At 44.7% G+C, this 26653-nt stretch overlaps 3 protein-coding genes across 5 annotated transcripts in view; 2 read left to right on the forward strand and 1 right to left on the reverse strand.

The window, feature by feature from the left end:
* The first annotated feature begins 2555 nt into the window (after window positions 1–2555).
* Window positions 2556–4800, forward strand: LOC108154911 (heat shock protein 68). Its single transcript, XM_017285364.2, has one exon. It carries the CDS (start codon window positions 2790–2792, stop codon window positions 4716–4718), a length of 1929 nt encoding a protein of 642 aa, XP_017140853.2. The 5' UTR covers window positions 2556–2789; the 3' UTR covers window positions 4719–4800.
* Window positions 4801–5530: 730 nt separating this feature from the next.
* On the forward strand, window positions 5531–10106 carry LOC108154910 (structural maintenance of chromosomes protein 1A). The gene is made up of 11 exons (XM_017285363.2): window positions 5531–6026; window positions 6097–6245; window positions 6306–6474; window positions 6531–7553; window positions 7617–8186; window positions 8258–8513; window positions 8567–8871; window positions 8936–9036; window positions 9098–9601; window positions 9668–9845; window positions 9929–10106. Exons 1-11 carry the CDS (start codon window positions 5628–5630, stop codon window positions 9989–9991), a joined length of 3717 nt encoding a protein of 1238 aa, XP_017140852.1. The 5' UTR covers window positions 5531–5627; the 3' UTR covers window positions 9992–10106.
* Window positions 10107–10640: 534 nt separating this feature from the next.
* Window positions 10641–26653, reverse strand: part of LOC108154914 (eukaryotic translation initiation factor 4E type 2) — a 51293-nt gene continuing 35280 nt past the window's right edge. For 2 of the 3 annotated variants that reach the window (XM_017285369.2, XM_017285368.2), the window contains 2 exons: window positions 12075–12223; window positions 11390–11568 (listed from right to left, as the gene is read on the reverse strand). In XM_017285369.2, the coding sequence (XP_017140858.1) occupies window positions 11427–11568; window positions 12075–12223 (291 nt within the window). In that variant the 3' untranslated portion in view covers window positions 11390–11426. Of the gene's footprint in view, window positions 11336–11389; window positions 11569–12074; window positions 12224–26653 lie in introns of those variants that run through there. The other variant, XM_017285372.2, reaches the window with a different exon arrangement.

The following is a 26653-nucleotide window of genomic DNA, read 5'->3' on the forward strand; positions in this document are numbered from 1 at the left end:
AGATGGTCTTATTAAACCGGGGTAGTGATCCCACCTTTATCATTAAAAACCGCAAGGAGGTCCTGGACCTCACGCTTGCCTCTCATGAGATACAGCGTAACATTGTATCCTGGAGGGTCCTGGAAGAGCACTCCTTCTCGGACCACAGGTACGTGGAAACTGTCTTCTCCTTCTCAGTACCGAAGCCAGTCCGATTCCGGAACATCAGGCGGACAAACTGGACTCGGTACTCTGATTACCTCTGTCGTGTTCTCCCTGAGCCCCCATCTGAGGAGGATTTCTCCACGGAGGCCACGTCTTCTTAAGATCTTTACCGACGCCTGCAATAAGGCGCTCGACAAAGCATGCCCCTCTGGCAAGAACAGAGGCCTGAAGAAACCTGAATGGTGGAATCCGAAACTGGGTGAATTCCGGAAAGCCTCCCGGAGACTCTTCAATAAAGCTAAGGCTGAAAACGTTGAGCAAAACTGGGCCGAATACAAGGCCAGTCTGTCAACCTACAACAAAGAACTTAGAAAAGCCAAACGCGCCTCCTGGCGTAAGTTCTGCAGCGAAATCGAGAGTAACTCAGAAGCCTCACGCTTGCGCAGAGTTCTCTCGAAGACAACACCCACCCTGGGCTACTTGAAGACCACCGACCAGTCGTGGACTACGTCCAGCGAGGAGTCGCTAAATCTTCTCCTAAATACCCACTTCCCTGGCTGCGATGAAAACAGACCCAACTACCTCGCGCCTCCTTCTGTCGCCTCAAATGCCATCCTGAGACTGCTAAGCCAGGAGAACATTTCCTGGGCGATCAGAAGCTTTAAACCCTACAAGTCCGCGGGGCCAGACGGCATTTTCCCTGCCCAACTGATTCACGCGGGACATAAAGCCATTAACTGGCTCAAAATAATTTACGAGGGAATCTTCTCCCACGGGTGCATTCCTGACACCTGGCTTCAGACCAAAGTCGTATTCATACCCAAGGCAGGCAAGCCCTCGCACACTGCCCCAAAAGATTTCAGACCCATAAGTCTATCGTCTTTTCTTCTAAAGGCGATGGAGCGGCTCCTGGGGCTGCATCTAACGGCGTGCATTCCGTCCAGTCTGATCTCAGACTCCCAGCATGCCTATCGGAAGGGAAGATCCACCGAAACGGCCCTACACTCGATCACATCGATCATCGAAGCGTCCCTTAATTTTAAGGAGTACACCCTAGTAGCCTTCCTCGACATAGAAGGCGCCTTTAACAACATCCTTCCGACCGCCATCACGGGCGCACTGACGGATCTGGGCGTTGACTCCAGGACGGTGAGCCTGATCGATCAGATGCTACAATGCAGGACGGTTGAGGCATCACTGGGGACGTCAACGTGTACCAGATTTGTCAGCAGAGGCACACCGCAGGGCGGAGTCCTCTCGCCCCTCCTATGGAACGTGGCAGTGAACACACTGCTGCGGGAGATAGAGGGGGGTGGCTGCCGTGTGGTGGCGTACGCGGACGATGTTGCCATAGCATTCTCCGGAATGCTCCGGAGTGCATGACAAGTACTCTCACGAAAATGTCGAAATGGGCAGACAAATGCGGGTTAGGCGTCAACCCGTCTAAAACGGAACTGGTGCTTTTCACTAGGAAGTACAAAGTTCCGGTACTGATTCCCCCAAGACTATGTGGGGAAACGCTAGTCTTCAGCAACAACGCCAAGTATCTTGGCCTAATCCTCGATAGAAAGCTCGATTGGAAATTGAGCATAGAGGATAGAGTAAAGAAGGCCACAGTGGCCCTCTATACTTGCAGGAAAGCCATCGGACTAAAATGGGGAATGACCCCCTATATAGTTCGGTGGCTCTACACCGCTATCATACGACCAATCATGCTCTATGGAGTGGTGGTATGGTGGCCAGCCTTGGACAGAAGGACATGCCTCAATAAACTCAGCAGAGTTCAACGCATGGCAGAGCTATGCATAACTGGCGGGCTACGCACTACTCCAGGGGAAGCCCTGGATACTGTGCTGGACCTCCTCCCTGTGGATCTCATGGGAAAGAAGGTGGCAACACTTTCCGCCCTCAGAATGAGAGAAGCCAACATATACAATATTTTATAATAACAAATAGGTACCACCTGCTAAAAAGAGCTTATAAAAAATATTATTTAGACGTCAATAAGCTGAATGAACAATTTTAGAATATGACCAGTTCTGCACGTACACAAATATTGGTGAAAGAATCTATAAATAAGCCAACAATTGTTAAAAATAGACTGAATTAATAGATAAGTGGCAGCGCTGACCTACGATAATGCATCGCTTCCCCTTAATTATTCTTGAATTTTCCACACCCCACAGTTCACATCATTTCCCCTTACACATTCTCTTGTTATCTCTCTCGTACTCTCTCGTAGCATAGCGAACGTTTGTCACAACCTTCCCCTTTTTCGACACTACGGTTATCTCACTCGCACTCTCGCGAAAGTTTGAGAATCATCGCGAACGTTCTCCACTCTTCTGGCAAGGGAATCTCAAACTGGCCGGGAGTATAAATAGCAGTGCCGTTTGCTACCCCTGCACATTTCAGTTCAAGCAAGCCAAAACACAACAAGCAAAGCAAGCGAAAGTGACGGTTACAACCGAAAACTCTACACAACAAGTAAAAGTGAAATCAGAAATTAGATAAAAGTATTGACATACAACTAAAATTCAACAGAATAAAAATCGCAAACAAGGGATTGCAGAAGCAGCCCGGCAACAATAAATTGTTAAAGAAATAGAGAAGAAGCCACACACACACACACACACACACAGAAAATGCCAGCCATTGGCATTGACTTGGGCACCACGTACTCGTGCGTCGGTGTCTTCCAGCACGGAAAGGTGGAAATAATCGCCAACGATCAGGGCAACCGCACAACGCCCAGTTATGTGGCATTCACCGATTCGGAGCGCCTCATCGGAGACGCCGCCAAGAACCAGGTGGCGATGAATCCGAAGAACAGTGTGTTCGACGCCAAGCGCCTGATTGGGCGCAAGTTCGACGACTCGAAGATACAGGATGACATGAAGCACTGGCCCTTCAAGGTGGTCAACGACTGCGGCAAGCCAAAGATGAGTGTCGAGTTCAAGGGCGAAGTGAAGCGCTTTGCCCCGGAGGAAATCAGCTCGATGGTGCTCGTCAAGATGAAGGAGACGGCCGAGGCGTACCTGGGCACCTCAGTGCGCGACGCAGTTATCACAGTGCCAGCGTACTTTAACGACTCCCAGCGTCAGGCCACCAAAGATGCCGGAGCCATCGCCGGCCTCAACGTGTTGCGCATCATCAACGAGCCGACGGCAGCAGCTCTGGCTTATGGCCTGGACAAGAATCTCAAGGGGGAGCGCAATGTGCTGATCTTCGATCTGGGTGGCGGCACCTTTGATGTCTCTATTCTGACCATCGACGAAGGATCGCTGTTCGAGGTGCGCGCCACTGCCGGAGACACTCACTTGGGTGGCGAGGACTTTGACAACAGACTGGTGAACCACCTGGCAGAGGAGTTCAAGCGAAAGTTCAAGAAGGACTTGCGCTCCAATCCTCGTGCCCTGCGCCGTCTCCGCACCGCAGCTGAGCGGGCCAAGCGAACGCTGTCTTCCAGCACTGAGGCAACCATCGAAGTGGATGCCCTGTTCGAGGGACACGACTTCTACACAAAGGTCAGTCGTGCCCGCTTCGAGGAGCTATGCGGAGACCTCTTCCGGAACACCCTGCAGCCCGTGGAGAAGGCCCTGAACGACGCCAAGATGGACAAGAGCAAGATTGACGACATCGTCCTGGTGGGCGGATCAACACGCATTCCCAAGGTGCAGAACCTTCTGCAGAGCTTCTTCAATGGCAAGAGCCTCAACCTGTCCATCAACCCAGACGAGGCTGTGGCCTACGGAGCCGCCATTCAGGCTGCCATCCTGTCCGGCGACCAGAGCAGCCAGATCAAGGACGTGCTGCTCGTGGACGTGTCGCCGCTCTCCCTCGGCATCGAGACCGCTGGCGGAGTGATGACCAAGCTGATCGAGCGCAACAGCCGCATCCCGTGCAAGCAATCACAGACCTTCACCACCTACGCAGACAACCAGCCCGCCGTAACTGTGCAGGTGTTTGAGGGCGAGCGTGCCTTGACGAAGGACAACAATGTGCTGGGAACCTTCAACCTCACGGCCATCCCTCCGGCACCCCGCGGCGTCCCCAAAATTGAGGTCACCTTCGACCTGGACGCCAACGGCATTCTCAACGTCACGGCCAAAGAAATGGGCACTGGCAATGCCAAGAACATCACCATCAAGAACGACAAGGGTCGCCTTTCGCAGGCCGACATCGATCGCATGCTCAGCGAGGCCGAGCAGTACGCCGAGGAGGACGAGAAGCACCGCCAAAGGATTGCTGCCCGCAACCAGCTGGAGAGCTACGTGTTCGGCGTGAAGGAGGCCGCCGACAATGGGGGCGACAGGATCAGCCAGTCGGACAAGAGCAGTGTGCTCGAGAAGTGCAGCGAGACGATCAAGTGGCTCGATGGCAACACAACCGCCGACAAGGAGGAGTACGAGTACAAGCTGAAGGATCTCACCCAGTTCTGCAGCCCCATCATGACGAAGATGCATCAGCAGGGAGGTACCGGAGATGGAACGCAGGCGCCCAACTGCGGCCAGCAAGCCGGAGGCTTCGCCAACGGTGGCTACAATGGACCCACAGTCGAGGAGGTCGACTAAATCTAGTCATAATCTACACATAACTCAGTATTAGTTCAATCTCAGCCAAATATTAATATAAATTATTTTAGTGTTTAGTGAATTTGGTTTAATAAATTGTTGATTTATTCCCTATGAAAACAGAGATTTGTTGTTAATTGTTAAGAGCTTATTGCTGCTCATGCTTCTGCCAATCATTGAAGGAGCCTTCGTAGATCTTCACTTTTGGGTGAAAATGATTTGAGTATGAATCGAGGGTTCTTGGTCTCCAAATTGGTTATAGAACTGAGCGGCGATTTTGATGGAGTGTTGATGATGCCGGAGATCTCTCCAGTGTCGCTAGCTTCTTTCGGTTCTGACAGAGTATTTTTTGAGGATTCTCTGCACTCTGTTTGAACACGGTGTAATTTACAGTGCCGACAGTGGAGTAAAAAGCAGAGCTAATATGATTTTACCGATGTACCGTAAATATACCCTAAATTCAATTTCGACGTAAAAATATAAATAATATTATATAATATACCGTTAATGGACTCTCTGGTTGAACGGGAACAAACGCAGCTGACATCGATGACTTCAAAATACCAATCACAAAAATACGCATTTGGTCGTATTCCACTACTCTAAATACCGGTATAGTATGAAAACAGTATTTTAATGGTTTGAAGACGGGCACAATTGATTCGTATACCGCAAATTCAAAGCATGTGTTTCCCCTAATAAATAATAATGATTTATTCAAATAATTCACATATTTGCCCTTCAATCAAAGTATAGTGGAATACGACCATAACGGGCGTAGCGATATTTACCATTCACAGCGAACTATCGAACACAGTGAACTGTACTTTGCGCATCTCTAGCGAAAAAACATTAATTTCGCGCTATATTTGTTATTTTTTGTGGATTTAATATTGGCCAATTGAAAATATGGCCGACGAGGACGATGAGGTCACCCACAGAGTGGCAGCGCCGCCGGTGCGTAAGCCAGATGACGAGACTGCGTTTCTGGAGTCGATTGAGATGGAAAACTTCAAGTCCTACCGCGGCCACATTGTTGTGGGTCCTCTGAAGCAGTTTAACGCTGTTATTGGACCCAATGGCTCGGGCAAGTCTAACTTCATGGACGCCATCAGTTTTGTGATGGGGGAGAAGACCTCCAGCCTTCGCGTAAAGCGTCTGAACGATCTGATACACGGCTCCTCCATTGGCAAGCCAGTGGCACGAAGCTGCTACGTGACGGCAAAGTTTATATTGAACGAGGAGAAGCATATGGACTTCCAGCGCGCTGTCATCAGTGGCTCCTCCGAATACCGCATCAATGGAGAGGTACTTAAGTGAAAGAAACCCCCTCAGCATTTATCCATATGAATAATGGCTAATCTCATTGTAACTTCAGAGCGTTTCAAGTAGCACATACCTGAACAAGCTGGAAAAGATTGGGATTAATGTGAAGGCAAAGAACTTTCTGGTCTTCCAGGGAGCTGTCGAGAACATTGCCATGAAGACACCAAAAGAGCGCACAGCATTGTTTGAGGAGATCAGTGGGTAAGTTACCGTCCTTTCAGGTATCTCTTATTCCGTAACTGTTGTTGTTTCTTTCGGTAGTTCCGGCCTGCTGAAGGATGACTACAATCGCTTGAAGCAGGAAATGATAGTGGCCGAGGAGGAGACTCAGTTTACCTACCAAAAGAAGAAGGGCATAGCAGCCGAGCGTAAAGAGGCAAAACACGAGAAAATGGAAGCCGAGCGCTATACACGTCTGCAGAATGAATATGTACGCATCCAAAGAGCCTCAAACTTCTTGTCTGACATGAATATTGTATCTTTCAGAACGACAAACAAGTGGAGTATCAACTGTTTCGTCTGTTCCACGTGGAGAAGGATATCCAAAAGTATATAGCCGACATGGAGGTGAAGCAACTAGAAGTTAAGGCCGTCGAGCAGCGCAAGGAAGCCGCCGACGAAGTGCTGCGCGAGAGGAAGAAAGACGCTGGAAAAATTACACGCGATTTGGCGAAAATAGATCAAGAGATTCGCGAATTCGAAACTCAAATGAACAAACGACGACCGCTGTACATCAAGGCCAAGGAGAAGGTCTCCCATTGTAAGAAGAAACTGATTTCGTTGCAAAAGACCCTGGAGACGGCTCGCGAGGCGGACAACGCCCACCAGCAGGACATCCGAAAGCTGGAGAAGCAATTGGCCGATATCGAAGAGTTGAAAAAGCGCTTTGAGGGCGAGATCGAGAACGAGTCGCAGCGCCGCGGCAAGAGTGTGAACATGGAGGAGGGTCTCGTGCAGGAGTACGACCGGCTGAAGCAGGAGGCCGAGGCCACAGCCACACAGTATCGCTCAGAGTTGGATTCGGTGAATCGTGAGCAGAAATCCGAGCAGGACACACTTGACGGCGAAACGAACCGCAGAGCCTCCGTCGAGGAGTCCTTCAAGAAACTGACATTACAGCGCGAAGAGGCAGTCAAGCGACGAGACAAGCTAATGGATCACATCAAATCCTCGCAGGCAGCTCTCGAAGAACAGAATCGCATCAAGGACGAACTGCGCCGCGATGTGGGCAGCTCTAAGGAGAAGATTGCCGAAAAGCAACGTGAGCTGGAGAATGTGCGTGAACAATTGGGCGACGCGAAGGGCGACAAGCACGAGGATGCGCGGCGCAAGAAGAAACAAGAGGTCGTGGAGCTCTTTAAGAAGCAGGTGCCGGGGGTCTATGATCGCATGATCAACATGTGTCAGCCCACCCACAAACGCTACAACGTGGCCGTCACCAAAGTTCTGGGCAAGTTCATGGAAGCCATCATTGTGGACTCAGAGAAGACAGCGCGCCATTGCATTCAGGTTTGCATTCATTGGAACCCCCTCCTATGGAAATCTATTTATTCACAGCCTTTTCCTTTGCAGATATTGAAAGAACAAATGCTGGAGGTGGAGACCTTTCTGCCGCTTGATTACCTACAAGTGAAGCCCCTGAAAGAGCGCCTGCGCAATATCAGCGAGCCGCGCAACGTGCGACTGGTTTTCGATGTGCTAAAGTTCGAGCCTCAGGAGATCGAACGCGCCGTGCTGTTTGCCACCGGCAATGCTTTGGTGTGTGAGACGCCCGAGGATGCCATGAAGGTGGCCTACGAGATCGATCGATCGCGCTTCGATGCCCTCGCCTTGGACGGAACATTCTATCAAAAGTCTGGCCTCATCTCCGGAGGCAGCCACGATCTGGCGCGCAAGGCAAAGCGTTGGGATGAGAAGCACATGGCACAGCTTAAGATGCAAAAAGAGCGACTCAACGAGGAGCTCAAGGAGCTGGTGAAGAAGTCACGCAAACAGAGCGAGCTGGCGACGGTGGAGTCGCAGATCAAGGGCCTGGAAAACCGCCTCAAGTATAGTATGGTCGACTTGGAGTCATCCAAGAAATCAATTGGTCAATACGACAATCAACTGGCCCAAGTGCAAAGCCAACTGGATGATTTTGGTGTAAGTTGATGCGCCCCACTTGTCCTCTGGGTTTGAACTGCTTTGCATTATAGTGTCCGTTTCTTTTGTAGCCAAAAATCAGTGAAATCGAGCGACGTATGCAGAATCGCGAGGAGCACATCCAGGAGATCAAGGAGAACATGAACAATGTGGAGGATAAAGTATTTACCGCCTTCTGCCGCCGCTTGGGTGTGAAGAATATTCGCCAGTACGAGGAGCGCGAGCTGGTCATGCAGCAGGAAAGGGCACGGAAACGAGCCGAATTTGAGCAGCAGGTCGATGCGATTAACTCTCAGCTGGACTTTGAGAAGCAAAAGGACACTCGAAGCATGTATTTCAGACTTAAAATCATGTACTCCATCTAATGTTTTGGTCCACAGAGAACGTTGAGCGTTGGGAGAGAAGCGTTCAGGATGAGGAGGATGCCTTGGAGGGCCTCAAGACGGCAGAGGCGCGCTATCTCAAAGAAATCGATGAGGACAAGGACAAGATGGAAAAGTTCAAGCAGGATAAACAGTCCAAGAAACAGGCGGTCGACGATATGGAAGAGGACATCTCCAAGGCTCGTCGAGACGTGGCCAACTTGGCCAAAGAAATACACAACGTTGGCAGCCAAATGTCCTCCGTAGAGTCGAAAATTGAGGCCAAGAAGAACGAACGCCAGAATATACTGTTGCAGGCCAAAGTGAGTGACAAAATGGAAGCAAATTCATTTAAACAATTCAATTATATTTTGTATCCCACCACAGACCGATTGTATTGTGGTTCCCTTGTTGCGTGGCTCGCTGGACGATGCAGTGCGCGGTAGCGACGCAGACAATAGCACCATGTCCATGACGATGGATAATCTGTAAGTGGATACATTCCTATTTTCTGGTAAAATTGATTCAAATCGTGTGTGCTTGTTTTAGTATTGAAGTCGACTACCGATCGCTGCCCCGCGAATTTACCAAACTTAAGGATGATTCCGCCTTCAAAAAGGCCAATGAACAGCTACAGAAGGATCTGCAGGGTAAGCTGGATGTCCTGGAGCGCATACAGACACCAAATATGAAGGCAATGCAGAAGCTCGATGCCGTCACGGAGAAAGTTCAATCCACCAACGAGGAGTTCGAGAATGCCCGACGAAAGGCCAAAAAGGCCAAGGCAAACTTCGAAAAGGTGAAGAACGAGCGCTCCTCTCGGTTTGTGCAATGCTGTCAGCACATCTCCGATGCCATCGATGGGATTTACAAGAAACTGGCTCGCAACGAAGCGGCCCAGGCCTACATCGGACCCGATAATCCCGAAGAACCCTATCTGGATGGCATCAATTACAATTGCGTGGCACCAGGCAAACGTTTCCAGCCGATGAGTAACTTGAGTGGCGGTGAAAAAACCATTGCTGCTTTGGCACTACTCTTCTCCACCCACAGGTAAGCCTTAAGCGGCAATCCATTGATCTCTTCCGACTTGCAATTTGATTAATCTTCTCTGGCTAGCTATCAACCAGCGCCGTTTTTTGTGCTCGACGAGATCGATGCCGCCTTGGACAATACAAATATTGGCAAGGTTGCCTCGTACATAAGGGATCACACCACGAATCTGCAGACGATTGTCATATCTCTCAAGGAAGAGTTCTATGGCCATGCGGATGCCCTTGTGGGCATCACGCCAGCGGTGAGTACTGAATACTTTCCAAACTGACTTGACTCTCTTCATGATTTACTATATTGCATGGTACTTTTTGTTTTCTTTTGCAGGAGGGAGATTGTCTTATATCAAATGTCTATATTATGGATTTGACCATCTACGAGGACAACTAGCGAACATATTTTGGCTAACATTAAATATAAGATATTAATTATAGGCACTACCGGTCGCGAATTTCCAATAATAAAGCCAGTAAACATGTAATTATTTCGGGGTCTGAGAATTCGATACAAGGTCTATAATTTAGAAGATTTTTACTTCTCTCATTTATTCTTTGGACAAATTTAATGATCAGATCTCAAAGAGCCGAGTTGTCGCTGATGAACAGAATCCAAATCACACCACAGGCAAGGGATCATCGATCATCAAAAGATTGGGAGAACTAAATTCTCGGACTGCCTCAAAACATTGTGTGATGTTGAAGTTCTGTTCTGTATTTCGTATTACGCACCGGACTTGTTTCATACTTACTTAAACCGATCAGAATAATTAGTTTCAGAGGTATTTCAAAAATAGTGTCTGCAACTTTAATAGTTTCCTTTATTGGAAACTTTATTTCCTCTGCACAAAGGAGGAAGTTTTTTGGGAACGAAAGATAGTTGAACTGTAGATGTGTAGGTTGGATGCGTCTGTAGGTGGTGGGTAAAAGTATATGTAAAACAACTGGGTTTTTTGCTTTTAAGTTTTCTCTTTTTTCTTTTCTTTTTCTTCATGTAAAAAACTTTTTGTGTATTTCTTCAAGAACAAAAACAAACAATTTGATTACTCAGTATCGGTGTTTATCATTAATTGTAAAATAATCATTGCAAACAGATGAATACAGTATCAGCTAGTGGGTGTGCTTTTGGGTGTGTGTGTTGCTGTTTCTGTGGCAAGGGAACGGAACGGATTCTGATGGCTATGACTATGGGTTACTACAATCGATATAAGGCTACAATGCAAGGCATGAGAATTTGTGTCGTTTCGTGTCATGTCTGTGGGAAGCAATCTTTTTTGAAATAAAGGGAGTGTCGAATGTAAAACTTTGATCTTTAATTGAGGGAATGAAGGCCTAATTTAAAACTTTATACATACAAACTAAAATATTCATTGCGTTTCATATATACACGAACTTTGTAAGATCTCGTTTAAAAATACAAAGATTTGTCTTATTAGCGCTTAAATATAATTTGTCATGCTATTCATGGGGATTCCGTGGTGATGGTGAGGAGCTCCGAAGTGCATCCAGATGTGATGATGATGATCCTCCTGATCCTGAGGCTCACTCACTCACTGTAGGGGCGGTATGGTGTGGTGTGGTCTGGTGTGTGTTCGTAGCTTTTGATACTATTGCTGTTGCCTTTGCTGGTTTGTTTACTAGTGACTTGTATTATCTGTTTGTAAAATTATTGTTTTTGTTTCTCTTTTGTAGTTTATAGTTATTCATTGAATTTCAGCTTTTCAATGTGCCTTTATTACTGCAATATAAGAAAATATAGTTTGAAAATTTAGTAAATCGGTTCTTGCAATTCACATTCCCATTTAAAATATATATCTTGAGAAGAAGAATCATTCTCTATAGCGACATCCATCAAATGAACGAGATTTATTTGTTGGTCGATTGGGCGATCCATAAGAGGTATAATAATGAAATAAATAACCAGATCGACTTGGAGGCCTTCGACAATGCCTGCATGCCCTGAGTAAGGTACTGGTGGGTGATATCGTTTGTTATATAAGTTTTCAGTTGAAACAATGTATTGAAAATATGTATTTTCAATGTACATATAAGAAACATAACCAGAGGGTTTACAATATCTCCCCATCATAGGTAACAAATAGACATTGGATCGTAATGAACTGTTTAGGCACATGATCTATTCTATAAATTCTAGTAACTGACTGGATAACCAAATTAGAAATTAGATTGGAGATTATAGATCTTCCAGTCAAAGTTTGACTGCTTTCTCGACTGGTCTTTACTTGAAAAATTAACTGCTTGCATTTGAAATATACTGCTTCTTGGATTAATCGACTGCTTATGACCCGTAAAGCAGTTCAACTGATGGATAATTATCAAAATCGAAAACGTTTACAAGTTATGTATATATCTTCCGTAACCGCAATATATTTATGCATTCTACTAACCCTCAGGTTTGAAAGTGGAGTAGTGGAAAGACCTAACAGACGGTCCGATATACATACATATGTACTTACTTTGAAACATATTTAAGGCTATCACAGTGTATCTTATACTCCATTGTAGTTGTTATAGGTATATTTAATATCCTGCGTAACGTATCACGGATACGTGTTGTACTGGTCATATCAGTGGCAGTCCGGTTCCATACTGATAAGCTATCCTCCTGCAAAGCGAAACATGGGACGGATGATTAGTGGGATTATTTATAAGAATAGATTCAAGCTGGATTCAAGACCTTGGAAACCGTGCGCAAAACGAGACCTAGAGCCCTCCCACACAAGACTCACAGAGATTAAAACACTTTTCTTGGATGTTTTTCTTTTCGTTTAATAATTTTTATTTCTCAATCAATACGTAAGTAAATCATTTCATGTCTGACCAATTGGAAATGAACTGAAATTATATGCAATAATGATGATAATAAGAGAACACACTTGATATTAAACACAAAGGCAAATCTAAGTTCTTAATTTAAGTTTTTTCTTTCTTTATTTTTTGCGGATTTTCTATGCATTTTCATGTTTGCATTTTGCTTTTTTCTGCGTTGCACACACACGTCATTCGTCGGCACATTCCATGATTTTCTCTTTTGTTGTCTTTCAATTTTTGTATAGATTTATTTTTTATATATAAGACTAACACTTAAATGTAATTCTTTTCTTTTTAACTAAATTTTCTAAGGAGAGAAAAAATATATGTAATATGCAATTTGTTATGGATTTTTTTTTCCATTTTTCCCATTTTTGTTTTTGTTTTTTTTTCATTATTATTATTATTAATTTATTTAAACATTTTTAACAATTATGAGTATTTTCTCAAAAACTTGACTTGAACCGTGTGTTTTTTGTTATAGCTAGCATTTAGCACGGTCTTTTTTTGGGTTTATTTTCTTGTTTATTTTTATTAATTTTTGATTTTTTTTATGTAGGTTTTTAGCTGTGGATCTGTGTGCGATGTAAATTGTTGTCGCCGCTAAGTTTTGTTCTTCGTTTCGTTTGTTTAAATAAATGTGTAGATCTGTTATATATATATATAATGTTTATATCCTTCTATATGTGTGTGTATATATAGGTGTATTAGTTGTGTGTGTGTGTGTGTGTGTCTGTTTGTTGTTGTTTTGTTTTAAACGCTTTTTAAATTGCACATTGATATTTTAATATTTTGTAAATATTAAACTTTTATTTCGTTTTTCACTTTTTTTGCTTGCTAATTTATTTGGACTATATGTATTCATATATTCATATATATATATATATATACACATATAAGTATATATATATATGTATATATTTGTTTTATGTATGTATAATTATATATATGCTAATTTGTAACTATAATTAAAATATATTATGTATAAATAATATATTCATGTTAGTTTTTTCGAATTTTCTTTTGGGCGTTTTCTTTGTTTTTGTTTTTGTCTTTATCATAGTACTATTTGGAAATATATCTTCATTATTGCTTTTTGAATATACATATGTGAATCCCGCATTAAGTAATTATCCATTTTGTCTGGTGTGTTTTATGTTTCGTGGCTTGTGTGTCTCTTGTCTTCCGTGTCTGTGTCTCTGTGTTCTCTGTGGGCTTTCTTTCTTCGTGTTTGTCTTCGCTCTCTTCTGGTTCCGTTTTTGAAGTTCACATCATCGGTTGCTGTTAAAGTTGGTATTTACGAGTATATTTGTATTTGTATGGGTTATTGTATTAGTTTTTAAGTACTAAGCTTTTACTTGTAATTGCCGTCAGTTTTGTGTGCCGCTTCACTGATTGCTGTCGTCCGAGGGTTTTTTTGTTTTACTAAAAATGCTTCGATATGCCTGGAATTATTGTTGCAATTGCTGCTCCCAATTCACGACACAGCCGCCAATCAATCATTCATTTGGTTCTCGCTGTTGCTTTGGCTCTCTCTTTTTTTACATCTCGCTCTTGCCTCGGTTCTCGTTCTGTTTTTTATATCTCATTTTAGCTTTGACTCTCGCTCAAGCTTCATGCTGTGACAACTCGCCAGTGCCCAGGCACTCGCTCTTTGTTTTTCCTTCGCTCTGGAATCATCTCTCGCCGACCCTCTTGCTCAAGGCTCTTTGCCTTGGATCTTGTTTTCGGTCTCGCTGTGGCAATGACTCTCTCTTTTTGTTCTCGTTGTTCTTCACTCGCTTCAGCTGTAACCTTTTTCTATTGCTATCAAGATCTGGCCAACACTCATCTCACTCTCTGCTCTGTTTGTTTGCCAAGACAAACTCTGCTCGCGTGTGGTGTTTTATCTGCGTGTGTCTGCTTGTGTGTTTTGTGCCTGTCTGTCTGTGGCCGTGGCTCTTTTAAAGGCTGACGGCAGCCAGCCCTGTGCCACCCAGCCTTCGGGCTTGAGAAGGTGCCGCTCTCCTGAGCATTCAACTCCGCTCCTTCTCTTTCATTTATGCTATTCTCTGGCTTTCTTTCCCTTCCTTCTGTTGTTTTTTTCTTTTTTTTTTATATCATTTTTCATTGTGTTTTTTTGAATTTAATTCAATTTTAAAGTACAATTGCACGAGTGTCTGTTGCCGCACTCGTTACTAAGAATATTCTCATCTCTTGTTATGGAAATTGATTTGATTTGTTTTTACTAATTATTCATATATCGAGTTGTATATATGTATATATATATACATATATATATTTTGTGTATATATAAATATTCCAAATGATGTTGATATTAAAATTCTAATTTGTATTAATTGAACTTTGCGCTTAATTTTAGCAATTAATTTTTATTTTGGTTTTAGAAATGTTTTAGTTTTAGTTTCTTAATTCCATCGTTCGAAAATAATCAAAAATAAAACAAATTATAGAAAAATATATAGTCGTCGTATGTATTTTCTTGTATTTATTGCAGAGCCAAAACTTAAACGTAAACTAAACACAAAACTAGATTTAATCATACGTATAAATAACAAGAAAACTAAATAATAGAACCTACAATTTGTTGGGGGATTTTCTCTCTGTTTTTGTTTGAGACTGAAGATACTCCAAATTTAATTCTTTGATGAAAAGTGGAAGAAATGCGATTTAAGTAGAAAATCTAAAACCTCCTTTACTCCCCCTCTCTCTCTCTCTCTTGCTCGCTCTCGCTCTTGCACTTATCAATTGTACAATTCGTTAGCTCGTATAATATTTTACAAAGATTTTGTTGTGTCTCGAGTGCGGAGAGAGGAGAGCGTGCTTTGACTATACAAGTTATTTTTGTTTTGTTTAGAAACGAACACATCGATGTAGAGAGAGACATAGATAATAAATACAATAAGTTGTAGGGGATAGGGGATTATATGTAGCTCTCCTCACTCTCTATGGGGGCGGGGGGGATATATGTATATGTATAGTATATCTGAACAATGCTTGGGGCTGGAGAAGAACAAGGCCTCGGCTTGAGTAAGGCCCACAAAAACTGTTGCTAGACGAAGGCAAGCGTGTTCTCTCCTCCATATTTATATAGATATAGACATAGAAAGAGGTATATAGAAGATATAGCACACACACAAATAACTCAAATATTATCCGACATAAGGATGCTCTCCAACATTTACATAGAATATATATATATATAAATTGGTTTACTATATAGTTACGATTATAGGGGGTTAATCTCTAAATTTTGGAAAAATCATTTTACCTATCCATTTTTTTATTTTTCTTTTTTGTTTTTGTTTTTGTTTTATTGGTTGTTGAGTAGAAAAACGCATTTTTGTTTCGTGTATACAGCAAATTTATGTGGATTGTGATTCCGTTCCCGCCTCTTTCGTTTCTTTCTATTTGTTAATTAATTTAATATTTTAAATGTAATTCGAAAAATCTACTTAATGAAAGTTCTGTTATGTTGGTTAACAATTGTTTTATACCGCTTGACCTTCTTCGTTCCTTATTTTTGTTTGTTTTGTTTTGTGTCTTTTTGTTTTTTTTTTGTTTAATTTGCTTTAGCGATTGATTTTTTATATATAACATCACATTATAATAATTACTAATTAATAGATTTTTCTTTTAGCAGTTTCCCCACATCTTTCGGTTGTTCGCTCTTACCCTTTTTTCTGTTATAATTTTTTGTTGTACAAATATGAAAGTTTGTAATAAATGTTTGCCTTTTTAAATGTAGATATTTTCGTTAAGGGGCTTTGGGGTTTTAGTTTTAGTTTCTTTTTTCCGCAGAACAGAAATCATAATTATGTGTATTATAATAATTATAGTGACTATTTACATGGAAAAATCTATCGAATAGTATCTCTGTGTAGCCCTCAATGTGTATCGTATCTGTGTGAGTGTGAGCTCTCTCTCTCTCTCTTTTTCTCTTCCTCTCGTCGAAACGTTTAAAGTGTAACATGGCAACACGTGCTAGCTCTCAGCTCAGGCGAAAAGGAAGGGGTTTCGGGAAGGGGGGGGCACAAATTAAATTATGAGACATCTGGAGTACGCGGGCGGTCGGGCGGCGTCTCGGCTGGATGTTGCCTCATTTACAGCAAATAAACTTGATGAAATTTAATTTGTGTGAACACCGAAAATGCTTGCTCCACTCTTGGGCTCTCGGCTGGCTCCATTAATTCTGGCCCAGGACCCAGGACCCAGAACCCGGGACCTAGGACCCACAACCCAAGGCCCCGGCCTCCGTCTTGGCTTAATTAGAACCTCCTCTGGCAATCCTTCCGCCTCTATGCTACGTGACTCCTGGTTCTGGTTCTGGTCCTCGTCCTGGTCCTGCTCCTCCGTTCATTTGTATGCATTGTGGCTGCCTTTGGCTTGGGCTTTTTCCATTCGAGTTTTTTTTTTTTTGTATCTGAAGGAAGAAGGAGTACAGATGTGGGAAAAGTGTTAAATGATTATCAAGTAAAAGTGTGGAATTCTTGCAAATATACTCTCTCTTTATCCCTCGCTCTACGATTAATGGAAAAACAGGTCGCTTTTAATATTCTAAAAGGTCTTGAGCTATTGATGGTGGAAACACTTGCGTGGAAATCATTTTCAGAGCTAAAAGTCATCTGTTTATCTCTTAATGGGTCTTTAAGGCCGTTGCATGCCACTTCCTGTGGCGACGGAAACGAGATTATCGAATCGCCTGGGAAGTGCAGGCCAAAGGATATGCAAGGTCCAGCAACAGGAAGTCCTGTTCCACACACAGACCCAGGCCTCGTGCCTCATGCCACATGCGGTTGGTTGCCTCGGCAACACCTCGCCCCCCCCGAGGGGTGCTCCCCATTGTGTCTCTGGTGAAGGTCATGGCAGGCGACCTACTCGATGCCTGACCTCGAATGCTTTTTGCATGCGTGGCTCATTACTAAGCCGAGAACCGAACCACCAGATGATGCCTTGGCATTGGCCATCATCGGACATTTTGTTGCTGTGCCACCGAATCTATCCATCCGCCTACTTGGAAATGTGTTGCGCGTGTTAGAATTTCATTAGAGCGATGGCCCCCTCACACACACACACACACACACAAAACATTTTCTATTTATTTAATTTGGCGTTGGGGTAGCACCAAAATGACGGGCAGGGGCTGGGGCAGGCAGGTCCTTGTCCTTGTCTGATGACATCAGCCAGAATCGCGGGCACCAATCAACCCACTTATGCTACACCCACCCCCGTTGATTTCTCGATGCCGCGTAATTTGCGTCACTGCAGTGCCCGCCGCGACATTTGCTGGCGGACAGCAGCAGCCACACCACAAACACACACGGAGAAATGTTTAAAAATAGTCACATCTTAATAAGCAAAAGGAAGGACCTTCTGCGAAGCGAGGAAAGTGCAGACAGCCTTCTACCAGAAGTCTCAGCCACTCGTCCACTCGTCTCGCCCGTGTATCCCCCACGGAGGCGGCAGTTGCCACAACTCAGGTGCTTCTGCCGTCACACGAAATTGGGTTAAGCTTTCAACTATTTTTATTGCTCTGTGCCCTGGGCTTTGGGCCCTGGGCTTTGGGCTCTCCAGTTGCCACGTACACGCTGCACTCAATGAAATCTGCAAATTGTTAAACTTTTGCTCGTAAACCATTTGCCAAAACCATTATTAAAGTTCGGGGAAAACTATTTTCGGATTGAAATTCGAGGAAAAATGTTTTCCACTTCGAGTGGGAGTCGGCGAATTTTTGAATGAATTATTTGTGCTTGAAAATTACACTTTTCTTAGAAAAATAAGAAGAATAAGAAGTCATCCACTGGGAGGATGATAATCTTAAGATATAGATATGAAATACTTGAAAAATTACTCCTTACTTGTGCTACGCATCATGCAGTAGCGCCCCTCGGTTTTAAATATTTACTGAATGCATTATCGACATTAAAGGAGTTAAAATACATTCGATATATGCTGCAAAATAAATCTAAACACATCTTGGGACACTTCTAGATTTAGATCTTTTTTAATTCGAGGATTCCATCCTTCAAATATCTCCTAAGACTATACGCCACTCCCAAGAACTGCCATTGTACTGCCTGATGGTCAAGCATGGAAATACATTCGATAAATTAATCGAATAAGTATAATTCGACATTGTTTGCATAGGGGGGAGGAGGAGGAAAGGGACTCGTGTGTGTGTGTGTGTGAGAGCACAAATGGCGTACATAAATCGCAGAGCATCAATTTGAAATGTCAAAAGGCAACGGCTGCTGTTGCTGTTGCTGATGCCTGATTCCTGATGCCGCCTGGTGCTGCGAATGGATGTTGGCTGTGTGCTTCTGTGGCTGCCATTTTGAGTCCAGGCCAGAAATAGCAACAGTCGCAAGGAGAGAGGAGAAAATTGAATCGAAATGATGCCAAAACGTAGGCACAGACCAGCCAGAAGAACGGGGCGGGGCGGGAGGGGACGAGGACGAGGAGGCTACTGCCGTACCCTCTGTGGAAGGCTGGCACTTAAAATGCCAGCGACGTGTCGGGGCCGTGAAAGCCAAAAAAGAGGAGACCAGCGAAAACATACAGACAGCAGATATGCAGAGAGGAAAATACTAGATAGGGACATAGATATTGAGAAACAGATAGAGAGAGAGAGAGAGAGAGAGAGAGAGCCCCAGACAACGATAGCCCAACCGATAGCCATCGCCAATCTGCATGGCATGGCCGCCATTGACGAGAGCCGAGACTTTGACATGACAGTTTAATTGAGGGACAGCCAAAGCCCCCAAACAGAGAGACAGAGAGAGAGAGAGAAAAGGGGAGAGTACGCTCGAAAAATATGCAAATTAGTTCCGTCTCCCTGGGAGACATCGAGTGGAGTCGAGCGTAACGGCTTGCCCTTTTCCAGCGGCTCATTTGGGGGGCAGGCAGGCAGGGGAGAGTCGGAGTCCTTGACTAAATTTAAAATTTATGATTTCGTTGAGGGTAGCCGTGAGATGACCAGAGGCACAGTCGAGCGGAAAAGGAACTAAAGGAACGAAAGAAGATGGTTAAGCAAAGGGAAATAAATATTCCCGAGAAAACGATTAAATTATCGATCTAACGACAGAGCAGCTCTAATTTGATATCGATACACAATACAAATAAATATCGATAAACTATAATATCGATCGATATAAGCCAATTTCTTCCTATTTTTATGTGGATTTATCATTTATCGGTGAATAGAGAGTTAATCGCTAATTTGATATCGGTAGATTATCGTTTATCGATCAGGGGAAAGAACCATCTCTAATTTCAAGCTTAAGTTGCAAAGCAAACGGAAACTGGAATGATAGATAGACACATAGAACGATCTTCTGTTCAACACTCGATAGAAAACTCCCCGATGGAATAAAATACGAGTATACTTCACGCTTAAAAACCAATCTATCTATCTATTTGCTAACCTAAAATCTAAAAATAGTTACCTTGGAAACGTCCATTACTGCAAAGAAGCCACTACTCCAAGAGAGCTAACGAATCGTTTTTGAAAAGCACTCCCCTTTTCCTCTACCTCCTCCAACTTCCACTCCACACTCTCCCCTGCCAAAACAGTCCTTGGCCGCATTCTAACTTGAATTTGTATTGTGCAAACTTAAACAAAAGGAGTCTCCCGGGAAGCAGGGGTTTTAGAGCTGGCAACAAAGCGTTAATGGCCGAACAGCAGTCAGTTGGTCAGGCAGGCAAATCGACTGATGAACACCGTGGAGGAGGAGGGGGAGGAGAGGGTCCGAAAGGATTCTCCTAGGCATCACCTGAACCCGGCAGTGTGGGAGAGAGAAATAGAATGTGAGAGGAGGAGGAGTTAAGCCATAACCAGAAAAGGCGGACGGGAACAGGACAGGGCAGAAACCACAGGCCAGCAAATTGAGACAGAAACAGAGACAGGGCTCGGTGTTTGTTAGATGCTCGGCCAGGATGGACACGTGGCAACCCACCACACCGGACGACGACTCCTTCGCAAGCTGGGGATTTGTGGTTCAATGGGCGGGTGGCAGGTCGGCAGGCGCATTCCATCACATATCACAATTTATGTGGGTTTCTGGCATACGCAAATCCTGCATCGGGACTGAACTCGGGGGCAGGCAAGCAGGCAGGCATGGAGGCCAGGACGCATGGCTAATTCAGCTTGTAACCCCAATCAGTGGGCGGCACTGAGCTGCCAAACCCACAGCCAGACAGACACCACCCCGTATGGTTAGGATATACGATACATATGCAGGTACACATATACGTATACGTATGCACGCACACAGTGGCAGCGAGAGCTCGACTGGCATCAAATTGAACCATCAAGGACATTTGCTCGTATTGCAAATTGTGTCCGACACGTGGCGCCCACACACTTCACAGCCTGCAGCAGATTGATGCATTCTGTCTCCCACTCGTAAATGCGAATCAGATGGGAAATGGGCTGCACACATAGTCGTCCTGTGTGCACATCATGATCATCATTATTATTGCAATCATCGGAATTATTAAAGGGATTCAGTGGGTGGGTGGAGGGGGGGATAGGGATGGGGCATACATATGACTGCAGGACGATTTGCACATTTATCTCTTTTCTGATTTTCCAGTCCAGGACAATCACATAATGGGCTTCACTCCTCTATCATCTCTCTCTCTCTCTCTTTGCCTCTCTCTCCCTTCCTGCTTATCCCACTCCCACTTTTGGGGCTGTTAAAATATATTGCCTGCTTATAGGCGCGTGCGGTTAAGTGACAGCAAAGGACAGCAAGGGAACGGAACGAAACCGGAACAGGGAGGAAACGTAACAGTAAGGGAACGGAACAGCCAGAGAAGAGGACGAAAAGGGTGAGCAGAGTGGGGTGGAGTGCGAGTGCGAGGCTTACAAACAACTGCCAAGAGTACAGGCAAACCATTAGGGCCTCCGTCCACAGTGAAGACTGGCTAAGATATCCAGGAATCCCATCTTTATTCGCACATATCAAAATTAAAGGTAATCTACGAAGAAGAATGGAGCTGGAGTTATATATAAAAGTGCATCTTCATCTTTTACTATTTTCAAAGTATCTTTTGGTGGCTTCGCTTTTCTCGAGCTACCACTGTACTAGCATTTTAGCTGGCTGTGTAGTAAAATGCTGTAAATGCTGGGGGTACTTGGCCGAGTTCTTGTTTGCCCGGTGGCAAAGTGGCAGAGGAGGCATCGCATCGCATCACAGAGGAACCCCAACAGCTCATAGAAGATAAGATGGCGATGACGGGATAGGATAGGAAACTATCATCAGACAACAATGGTTGGTGCCTCCTCCTGTCAGTGGCACATTCCTCTCGTCCCATCCTTATCCTTATCCCGCTCTCCCCATCGTTTGCTACCAATCTGTATGCCCCTCTGTCCCCTATCCTTTTGGCTCTCACATTTCCATCCTGTTTGGTGAGGCATCTCCTCCGTTTCTCGCTCTGCTTTTCAGAGGCGGCACCTACCCGGCGGCTCCCATCCTGCATCCTGAATGGTGGAATGCCTCACGTCTGTGTAAACCAATTTTAACGGTTTAACTTACGGCTTATATGAGGGTCCACTTGTCCACTCTCCCTCCCACAATGTGTGCGTGTGTGTGTGTATTGGCCATAAGCGTTGGCCATGTTTGTTTACAATGCTTTTATGTTTGCCCAAATGGCGGCGACACTCCGCTCCTCAACCGCCTCCTTCCACGAAAAACAGTTGCGGCAGCCTGGCTGGACCTTGGAGCCACAGACTTGTTACCAAGTCAAGCGTTTCCGCCTTCGCCTCCGCCTCCATCTGGTTCCGCATAAATTTATGCATGAAAGGGAGAGACACAGCACACACACAGAGAGAGCGGAGAGAGAGCCAACTGTATCCCGTTGTGTGTTTGTGACTTATTGTTATGCTGCCACTGTGCCCCAATTTATGAGCAGGAGGTTGGTCGGGGCCCCCCCCTCCTCCAAATCATCACAAAAGTTGGCCTTTAAAAATAGACAACCATTTTTGGGTTGGAATGCTCTCTTCCCTGGAGCCACCCCTCCCGCCCCAGAGCCAAGTCTATGCTAAATGGAATCCAAGGGCTGAAAAGTTTCAGCCCCCCTCCATCCTCCGTCCACCCTTCCACAGATCCCAGAAGAACCTACGGCACACATAAATACATGGACTTAGGTCCTGAGAACAGGAGGGACTCGTTTCATCAACTCAAGGAGAACGACGAGCGACAGAGCGAGGCACGAGATTGGAAAATGTGGCATGAAGATGAAGACGAAGCTGAAGCTAGGAGACGGCGACATGGTGACGGTGGCACTTGGGATTAAACCGGCAGAGGACTTAACTCTCAGGCTAAAGTTAGGGATTTTGAATGCCTGATGAAGTGCAAGAGAAGCAGGTCGGGCAGAGCCAAAGCCTGTGCTCATCCATGCCCACTCCTGGTGCTGCTCCTGCTCCTCCTTCTGTGCGTGTACCGTCATTAAGAGCTGCCAACTTATGCGATTTGATTTAAGCCACCCCTTACGCTGTGCTTTTCTTATAAAGCACTGGAGTGGGCGGGCCGGTATTGACACAGGGGGAGAGAGAGAGCGAGGGGAGATAGAACTCCTTGAGACTCCTGCAAATTGCGTTCTCCTCTGCCAAGCCCAACACCCACTTTTAATTGCAAAATTCTTGAAACTTTTGTGCACAAGACAATTTTCTATAAATATAAGCAACAGTGTTCTATAAATATATAGACTAAAACAAAATTTAAGTTAGTCTTTCGTGTTTCATTTCTGCTACTTTTGCTACAAAAAATATGGGAAAATATATGTCGGGAAAGTGTGATGTGTTTAACGCCCAGAGGGAAGCGTTTCAGACCCCATAAAGTATACATATTCTTGATCAGCATCAAAGACCGAGTCGATGGAGCCTTGTCTGTCTTTCCGTCTTATTTGATGACCAGATTTTAGAGCCTACAAAAGCTAGAGCCAATAAATGTTGAGTCCAGACTCCGGTGATATCACACACAAAGGACGAAAGTCTGTGGCATCCACGCCGTATCATAGAGAATGACCATATCTACCAGACGACTGAATCTGTATCAGATCGGAATATTATTATAGCCAGAAGGCACAAATGAAATTTCAGTGGCTACGCGTTCATTTTCCATCTCCTTCTCACGCAATCTTTTTCGTGGAATGTGTGAGCCCTCTGGCGGAGGGAAGCCGCGGCCTTTGCCGCTGCTCACAGCGTTTGCCCTCGTTTTCTCATAATTTAATTGAATTTAATTATTGAAAATTCAAGGGTACACCTTTAGCTCGTGGGGGGGTCGTCTGCACATCGATTTGGGGAATATTTTTTCACACGTTTTTATTTGGAAAGGTATGGGGGCGGGGCGCATTAGAGACCCCGAAATGTATGCAGCACTAAATGTAAATTTGCTTTTTGTGCGCATTAGCACACAGCAGGTGGTAGGAGAGAGTAGGATTGAGTGTGGAAGGGAGATAGGTCGGGAGGAAGGAGGTGTATGAATGTACAGTCTCCCTCTCTCTCTCCCTCTCTCTCTCTGTGTGTGTGTGTGTGTGGGCGAGTACGTGCGTGTAGTCAAGTGTTTGTTTGTTTAGCGAGCGACAATAAACAACAACAACGAGATCCAGAACAACAACAACTCACAAGTACAACAGCAACGATAACGGGAGGAGAGAAGAGCGAGAGGGGAACATTGGTAGCAAATGAGCAGAAACAACAAAAGCGCCGCAGAGCAACCGCAGGGGCACCCCAAAAAGAGCAGGAGAGCAGCGGGAGGGGGGTGGTGCAGACAGGCAACAGCCACGAAGCGAGGCGAAGCTCTCCTTGTTGTCAAGTGGAGTTTAATTTATGTTCAGTCCTGGCACACACACACACAAGCACCCCCCCCTACACTCAGAGCCCCCACCTGACGCCATTTTTGAGGGAGGAGAAGGCAGGCGTCGGGCGCCGGGAGGCAGAAGCCCGACACAACTTTCGGCTCTGCTGTTGCTCCTCCCTTTGCTTTGGCGCTAACTTAATTTCCATTTCCATATTTAGCACGTCTCGCTCTGACGCTCTCTGTCCCAAGCTCCCTTTCTCTCTCTCTCTGCCTCCAGGGTTGTCAAGTGTTGCGTGTGAAATGCAAGTTTTCGATAACCTCCCGAAAAAAAGGGCAATCGAGAAATCGAGAAGCAGCAACAAAAATACACATTTTGTGAAAGGGGATTCTCCCCACCATCGTCCACTAATCGAAAACCGAAAATTAGAGAAAATGGGATGGAGAAGAATGTTAATCGGGAAAAACTTTCCCCACTGCTGTTGTGTGTATGTGTGCTTGTGGCAACAACTTTCATTAGACACTCAGATAAGTTGAAACTTTTATGGTGGAAATTCAGCCACAAAGCAACGATAAAGAGTGGGGGAAACACACAGAGAGCGAGAGGGAAAGAGAGAAAGAGGGAATTGACGTAATCAAAGTGCTTAAGAGGAGCCGAATAAAGCAAGATCGTAAATCAGAAAATTTAAGTGGCGGTCTCCACCCCCGAAAATAAACAAGCATAAAGCGGAATCTGTAATGGAATCAGCGCTAATTACGCAATCCGCCTGCTGCAAGAGAGGGCGGAACGGAGACTTGTTTGTTTTCTAATTAGCTTTGGTCACACTTATCGTGTGTATCTTTATCGATATACAGTAAAAAGTATTCCCCAAGTGATTTTGAGAATGTTTTTAAAGAGTGTTAACGATTTCCAAGAGTAATTGCCTAAGATTTAATAAATTTGTACAAAACTAATCTCGATTAATACCGATAAACTGCTATAAATCGATAGCACCCCTCACTCCGATGAGTTTCCTCAATCCATGCGTAATCTTTTTCCTAGTTTTTAGTTTTCCTTTCCTGTATTTAGGGATAATTTCAGTGCAAGGAACAACCTGGTTAGGATAAATTATCGGATAGCTGAAAACAACTGTAGTTGCGGTTGCCGCCTCCAACCACTTAGGACTCGTAATTTTCCGCGTCTGATGTGAGTTCATTGTCCCTTTGTTGAGGCACTACACACATCCAGCCCTTCGGCTTACAATGGCCTAATGGGAGTGGTGATGGCAGTGGTGAGGGCGGGGGCTTTAGTTCCATTGTAACCCGACAACGACGCTACACTACAAGTACACGTGAAACCAGGGACCTAATTGTTCGGTCTGAATGCAGTAACGCCACTTTAGAGATTACATGGTTGAAATGCAAACCAATTGCCCCACAAGAGACAATGAGCATAGAATTTGGAAAGATTATAACCCTAACCTTTCCCCATGTCCTTTTACCTCATTTCGTGTAGAACGTAGCATAAATCGAAATCTCTTGAACAGCATTTCTCCGCCCAAATAAGTCTCTTTTGTTACACAGTTTGACAGTCAATTTCGCAGTCGATTTTTACGATGTGTACGCAAAAAACACAATCTGTGCTCCCCAAATTGGGACCGGCCCGGCTTGCCTTATATGGCCAACAAGTCAAGTACACGTGTTTAGCCGCACGTACTTACAACATTTATTTTTCTCAGCTGCAGCTACTTTTATTTCAGGCCAAGCTGTTGGCTTTTTGTGTTGCTTCTACGTCACGTAATACAACGGTATAAAAAAACCATAGGGGCTATATATACTCGTATTTCGTATATACCCTTTTGCTCGGGGCGCATTCCCTTGGAGGGACAAGGAACACAAGCAAGAATCTTTATAACGAGACGTTGCAAAATAAATTGTGCCCCCAGAGAAATCCAAAAGGGAGTTGCCCGGCCGGCCTCTAGCCCCCCCCTTCCTCTCCCTTCTAGGCGCGCCACTTTGCATGCAACCAAGCGATCAGGGCTAATGCAATCAAGTGGGCGTGGCCAGAAAATGGACAAACAACAACCACAAAAATCGATGGCTTTTCACGCAGGCCGCAATTTTTTTTTGTTCCCCCAGCCACCGCAAAACAAATTGAAATGCAAACTATATAAAATTGTCGTCGAAATGGCAGGCCGGCCGCTGGATGGGTGGGGGGATTGGTGGGGATAAACGATGGTTGTTCCGGATAGATATTGTGTGTACTGTATACGTGGGAGATCCAGCCAGTTGATGGAGGTTTTTGCATATGGTTTGTCAGACATTCAAAGCGATGCCCAATATTTGCCAATTAGCAGATGGCCGGATGTTCACGAAATATGGGGGGAAAATATGTAAATTTGTACGTGTTTCCATGAAAATATAGAGATAGTTCGTTAGATAGT

The sequence above is a fragment of the Drosophila miranda genome, chromosome 2 (genome assembly GCF_003369915.1).
Source record: "Drosophila miranda strain MSH22 chromosome 2, D.miranda_PacBio2.1, whole genome shotgun sequence".
Lineage (NCBI taxonomy): Eukaryota > Metazoa > Arthropoda > Insecta > Diptera > Drosophilidae > Drosophila > Drosophila miranda.

Coding starts and splice junctions, on each gene's coding strand:
- LOC108154911 (XM_017285364.2), top strand. CDS start 2,790: ATGCCAGCCATTGGCATTGACTTGGGCACCACGTACTCGTGCGTCGGT.
- LOC108154910 (XM_017285363.2), top strand. CDS start 5,628: ATGGCCGACGAGGACGATGAGGTCACCCACAGAGTGGCAGCGCCGCCG. Junction 6,246..6,305: donor TTGTTTGAGGAGATCAGTGG/GTAAGTTACCGT, acceptor TTCTTTCGGTAG/TTCCGGCCTGCTGAAGGATG. Junction 9,037..9,097: donor TCCATGACGATGGATAATCT/GTAAGTGGATAC, acceptor TGCTTGTTTTAG/TATTGAAGTCGACTACCGAT.